Here is a 6390-nt window from a genome sequence, read left to right as displayed (position 1 = left end):
TCAAAGCCTGGCTGTGGCTGTGCAATAGCAGGGTTTCTTTATTACTTTTTTAAACAGTTGTACAAGACACTGATACTTTTATAACATCGGTATTCTGTGCCTTCAGAGGTACTTTAGCACTTCATATGTAGTCTACTGTCCTGAAAAGTTTGCTGAAGCCCATCAAAGCCACTGGAAAAATATAATCCTAGAAGCATTCTCTGTCTGGGTTGAAGAGGCGGGGCTTGCCTTTACCTGGAACAGGAAGTGACCTTCCCAAGGTCACCCAGGCCCTTGACTCGCTCCTGCTGCACACGAAGGTGCATTCTGAAGGTTACACTTTGGAGGCAGCGCGGCCAGCTGCGCCTGCTCGCCTGGATTCCCACGTGCTCTGGATGGTTAGTGGCACATCCTCTGACCAGCTTTAACTGTCTGGATGGTCCTGTCCGCCATCTCCCCTCTGCTCTGCAGAGCGGGAGGCGGAGGAGCAGGGGGAGGGTCCCGGTGGGGCCCAGGGCACCCTTGGCCTCCCACCCCACACTGTGGCGGGTGCCTCCCTCCGTGGCCCCGAGCTCCGCGGGCCTCACCTGCCGGGACTCGGATGCCCGTCGCCTGGCCTGGCCCTGCCCCCGCCCCTCCCCTGTCTGGCTTGGCCGCCTCTTTCCTGGGCGGCGGGGCAGGTGGGCGGCGGTCACAATTGCCGGTGGCGTCAGCGCGGGCGGTGGGCCCGTGGACCCGGCGCCCCGGGGGCCGGGCTGCCCTGCGGCGGCTGGAGCACACGGGCGGCGGCCGGGCGGCAGCGGAGGTGCGCGGCCATGGGCTCGCGCGCGCCGCACGCGCTGGTGGACACCACGCCCGCCAAGACCATCGTGGTGTACCGCAACGGCGACCAGTTCTACGTGGGCCGCAAGTTCGTGCTGTCGCGGCGCCGCGTGGCCACCTTCGAGGCGCTGCTGGAGCAGCTGACCGAGCAGGTGGAGGTGCCGTTCGGCGTGCGGCGCCTCTTCACGCCGACGCGCGGTCGCCCGGTGCTGGAGCTGGACTCGCTGCAGGCCGGCGGCAAGTACGTGGCGGCCGGGCGCGAGCGCTTCAAGAAGCTGGAGTAAGTGCCCGCGGCCCGCGCGCCCCTGCCCCGCGGGGGCCGCCGTCCGGCCCCCCAGACGGGGACAGCGCCGACTCTGCCCGGCCGGCGCCAACTCCTGGCGCGCCATGCACCATCTGCCTGGTGATCAGGGCCGAGCAGAGTCTGTCCCCGGAACGTCAGTGATGCAGAGGGTCAGGAAGGGGATGGGGAGAGGACGGCGGGCTTGGCAGGGAAAATAGGGCGCCAGGGCGCGCCTCTTTGGAAAGGTGGGAAGCTCTGCGGGGAGAAGGGGAGTTGGCCACGCAGAGCACAGCGGGAGGCAGAGCTGGGTCGTAACTGGTCCAGACTGGCGTCCCTGGGGACCTGGGCGCACGCCCTTCCATGAGTGTGCCTCCTGAAGAGTGCTGTGGGCCTGCTCACCATTCTCTATCCTGCTAGATTCAGACCCTGCTGAGGACAGGCACCTGGGATTTTCGAAGTTCTGGCAGCTAAGGAAGTGCAGACATGCCTTCCAGCCTCTGAATGCCCTCTGGGAGCAGGGCAGGGAGACCCCTGCCACCCCAGCGCTGCAGAGGTCAGGACCGCAGCTGGGGAAGGATGTAGGTGTCCTGAGCAAACAGGCCCATGTACCAATTCCAGAGCCGCCCGGAAAGTCATGATGGAGCTGGCCGGGTTCAGGCCGTCCGTAGTGCTTTGGGTGCCCACCCAGAGCGTGAATTCAGTTCTGTTTCATTTAGCCTGGGGATGGTATTAGTGCAATACCAGTTTGTGAGATCTTTCAGCAAATGGGGTCACCACACTTCTGTTCATAGCCTTACTTTTCTCTCCAGGAGTACGTCTGTCTCTGTGCTCTGACAGTCTCCATCGTTTCTGTAAGCTCTGGGTACCTCGTTATACAAATGTCATATCAGTGCAGCGCTTTCTTAAGTTCCTTAACAAAAGCTATTGTGAGCGTCTTCCTGGAGGGCGGCCTGGGAGAACTGGGGAGGCTGTGAGGGCCTTTCCGTGTGTGTTTCGGGGAGATAAGACACAAACAGAAGTAACTGCAGAAGAGAAAGCAGAGACTGCGCGGACAGGCACAGGTGTCGAAGTGCAGGACCTCAGAAAAGGCTTCCTTTAGAGAGCAGAATCCGCCTGCAATGCAGGAGACCCTGGTTTGATTCCTAGGTCGGCGAGATCTGCTGGAAAAGGGATAGGCTACCCACTCCAGCATTCTTGGGCTTCCCTTGTGGCTCAGCTGGCAAAGAATTCGCCTGCAATGTGGGAGACTTGGGTTTGATCTCTGGGTTGGGAAGATCCTCAGGAGAAGGGGAAGGCTACCCACTGCAGTATTCTGGCCTGGAGAATTCCATAAACTGTATGGTCCATGGGGTCGCGAAGAGTCAGACACAGCTGAACAACTTGCACTGCACAACAGAGCGGAAGGGAGAAAATCACTTATTTGTTCATCCTCCGTGGATTCCCGGGCTGCCTTGGCGTCACTCACGTCTTGTGTCTTCCTTTAGAGATATCATTTCTGTTCCTTACATGTTGTTGACGCCATTTCTTTTATTGTGAAATATGTCCTGTACACAGAGGAGTGTGTGTGTGCTCAGTTGCTGAGTCATGTTCAGCTCTTTCGACCTCATGCACTGTAGCCCTCCAGGCTCTTCTGTTCGTGGGATTCTGCAGGCAAGGATATTGGAGTGGGTTGCTGTTTCCTCCTCCAGGGGATCTTCCCCACCCAGGGATCAAATCTGCATATCCCGTGTCTCTTGCATCTCCTGTGTTGTCAGGCAGATTCTTTACCACTGAGCTTCCTGGGAAGCCCCATATACAGAGGAGTATGTGCAATTTTATGTGTAGTTTAAAGAATAGTAATAAAGCAAGCCTCTGTGTGAACCACGATCGGGATTCAGGAAAAGAGGATGACCAGTATTTTCAAAACCTCCTATCTCCACTCCCATCCCTTGCCCACACGGAAACACTATTTTGGCTTTTGTGATAATCGTTTCATAATAATCTATCCCTGAAGGATACATTTTTTCCCAGTGTTTTATGTACTTTATGTAAATGCAATTATGCTGTGTGTATTTTGTTACTTGCTTTTTCACACAATAATATGCTTCTGAGGCTCATCCATGTTGTTGCTGCTGCTAAGTCGCTTCAGGTATGTCTGAATCTGTGTGACCCCATAGACAGCAGCCCACCAGGCTCCCCCGTCCCTGGGATTCTCCAGGCAAGAACACTGGAGTGGGCTGCCATTTCCTTCTCCAATGCATGAAAGTGAAAAGTGGAAGTGAAGTCACTCAGTCGTGTCCGACCCTCAGCGACCCCATGGACTGCAGCCTTCCAGGCTCCTCCGTCCATGGGATTTTCCAGGCAAGGTACTGGAGTGGGGTGCCATTGCCTTCTCCGTCATCCATGTTAACAGCATGTAACTATAGGTCATTCGTTTTCACTGTTAGGTATTATTTTGTTGACTGACATACCAGTTTATTTATTCAATCTGTTGGTGGATAATTGGGGTTGTTTTAAACTTCATGCTAAGTCAGCACACTTGTGCACATTCCTCTACCCATCTCCTGGTGCACGTGGGTGAGACTTCCTCCCGGACAGCATGTGGGTTATCGGTTGCTGCGTGTCCTGTTCATGCGAGCTTACTGGTGGGAAGCAGTGTTTATTGTCTCATAGTTCCTCCTACCAGGAAGTCTGGAGCAACTTAGTCAAGTGGTTCTGCTTCAGAGACTCTCGTGTGTTTGCAATCAAGATGCTGGTGCAGTCACATCTGAAGGCCTGACGGGGGCAGGTGCTTGCAGGCTCATGCCCATGGCAGGAAGCTTCATCCGTGTCGTGAGGCATCCACGGGAGATCTAGCTGCTGGGTCTCCTGGGTCCAGCCCAAAGCCACAGTGGCTCTAGTTACAGCTGTGTCTCTGTTAGGCTGTCTTCTCTCGCCCTCTGCCTCATTATCTCTCTGTGCTGCACATTTTTACTTTTAAAACTTATTTGCAGAAATAATTTGAATGGTATCATCCCAGGTCACGGTCACTTTAACACAGCTTCAGAGTGTGGGATGGTTCGGACCACCCAGGGGTCTCTAGGAGAGTGGGTCATGACGACCCCCTGGCTGGCGGGCCCTGAGGCCATGCTTTGTCTGTGGTTCATCCTCTCTGCTCTCTGCTCCCAGCAGCCACCACCCCGAAACCAAAGTGGCCCCAGACACCGGGCTCTTGTCTTTCTATTTCCTTTCTTTCCTGGACTGTGCTGACCCCTCACTACCTTGTTACGTTGCAGAGGTGTGTTTTTCAGTTTGTCCAGTTGTACTTGTTTTTAAGAGACACGTTGATCAGGGTTCCTTAGTCCACGGTTCCCGGAGCCGAGGTCTTCTCATCCTTTTTCTTTTTAATAAATCTGTGGATGACAGTGTCCTTCAGCCCATGGAAGGCGCTTTTCATTGTCTTCTAACTCAGTGATCGCTGATGAGAAATCAGCCATCATCTTTCGCTTCTTTGAAAGTAAAGTTTTATCCTTTTTGGCTTTTTGAAATGCACGGGTTGAGTCCGGATGCTGTGCTTTTAGCAGCGTGTCTAAGTGCGGCCTTCCTGGCGCTCCCTGCGTCCCAGATGGTGGCGTCGCCGGCTCGGGGGAGTTCTCAGCCAGCCTCTCCGGATGCGCTCTGCCTTGTCTTCCCGCTCTGCTTCCAGTGTCCGGGTGGGTGTGGGCGGGCCTGTTTCACTGGCTCAGACCTCCTCTTTCTCGTCTCTCTCTCTCTCTCTCAACGTTGTGCTGTAATCTAGGCACTCTCTTCACATAGATCTTCTGATTAATTTTTCTGCCTCTGTGTCCTACACTATCAAACCTACTCATTGAATTTTAAATCATTTAATTTTTCATTTCCAAACATGCTGTCTGGTTCTTCTTTCAAAGCTTCCGTTTTATTCTCTTGGGTCTCTCGGTCCTGCATGTGTTTTCAGTTTGCCTTTTGTTGAGGTCTTGTCCCACTGTGATCTGTTGGGGATTTTCTCCCGGGACTTGGAAGCGACGAACCTGAAGGAAGGACACGTGGACAGTCTCTTGCAAGGACTGACAAGTTTATTTCTGCAGTCAAGCTTTTTTATAGAAGCAGGAACAAAGAGCTTAAAGTATGCGGCCAGCAGAGCGCATACGGAGTTAACACATAATCAGCAGAAACATTTCAAGGACATCGCGCTCTAAATGACTCATGGGCTTCTCCCACAACCCGCTCTCACAAGTAACATCCCTATTTATTATTAACTCTTGGCGCCCAGCATAACCAAAGGCAGGAGATGTCTTTCTGTCCGCAGTGCAAAGCCGAGTGCTTCTGGCCCTTCGCCATTTTCCCAGGGACTTTCTCCTTTTACGGCTGTTTTGCACTGCGCTTCCCAACATGATCTGCGCCTGCAATCCCACTATTTGAACTTGCCTCCGTCTTCTCTTCTTTCACCTGGTTTTCTCCTGCGGTCCTTGCTAGCCTTGTTAGTTTACTTACGTTTTGAATGCAAATGACTCCTTTTCCACGGAATTCGTGTTTTGAGGAGATTCTTTGAGGCCCGAGATAAAAGTGAGATGTTCCGGAGGGGATTTCCATTTTCTTCTCCCAAATGCCCAGGATGCTCCCTATCCAAAGGGCCCTCCAAATTGTCAGTATCTTGAGTTTTTCAGGGCCACCCAGATAGAGGTATTTTGTGAGCTAGCTGGCTTGCGATCTAAGTTCTTAATGGCATATGCAGATGTGCAGACTTGACATCCTATTGCTTTTGAAGAAAAATCATAGACGTCATAGTTGCCAAGAGGTAGCATCTGGATTGGGGCTTCCCAGGTGGCGCAGTGGTAAAGAACCCGCCTGCTCATGCAGGAGACGCAGGAGACCTCTCATTTGTGGAGAGACTTTCAGGGCTTATTGAAAATGTTTTGGACTCATGGCAGAAATACTGAGAAAGACGTTGAGGTGTTTCTTTTCCTGGATTTCTTAAGGTCAATTATTATATTCTGTAGGGAATGGAAGGTGATCCAGTTCACTGAGCAGGAAGGGGAGGAGGGGTTCCCACGTGGTGGAGACCCTCTGTTATTTTGCATTTTCCGGGTACCTTCACTGCTATCGAATGGATGGGAGGGGTTTGCATGCAGAGTTCAACATGGAGAGGCATTTGGATTTCGCTTCTTCACTACCTTTTAAATCAATGAAGTATGAAATTGGAACCCAGATGTTGGTGAATAAAGCTCTGAAAACTGTTTGGGCTTAATTTACATTGGTATCAGTGAGCTAGCACTTGTCCGAATGTATATTCTGTACTTACTGAGCCACTGAGTGGCTAAAATTAATTT

General features: G+C 52.7%; 1 protein-coding gene across 1 annotated transcript in view; it reads left to right on the top strand.

Moving 5' to 3' along the window:
* The first annotated feature begins 794 nt into the window (after positions 1 to 794).
* Positions 795 to 6390, top strand: part of DCDC2C (doublecortin domain containing 2C) — a 58926-nt gene continuing 53330 nt past the window's right edge. Inside the window, exon 1 of the mRNA XM_027550245.1 lies at positions 795 to 1081. Within this exon, the coding sequence (XP_027406046.1) occupies positions 795 to 1081 (287 nt within the window). The remainder of the gene's footprint in view (positions 1082 to 6390) is intronic.

The sequence above is a fragment of the Bos indicus x Bos taurus genome, chromosome 8, assembly GCF_003369695.1.
Source record: "Bos indicus x Bos taurus breed Angus x Brahman F1 hybrid chromosome 8, Bos_hybrid_MaternalHap_v2.0, whole genome shotgun sequence".
Lineage (NCBI taxonomy): Eukaryota > Metazoa > Chordata > Mammalia > Artiodactyla > Bovidae > Bos > Bos indicus x Bos taurus.
The sequence above is the reverse complement of the archived record's forward strand: the minus strand, read 5'-3'. Positions and strand labels throughout refer to the sequence as shown.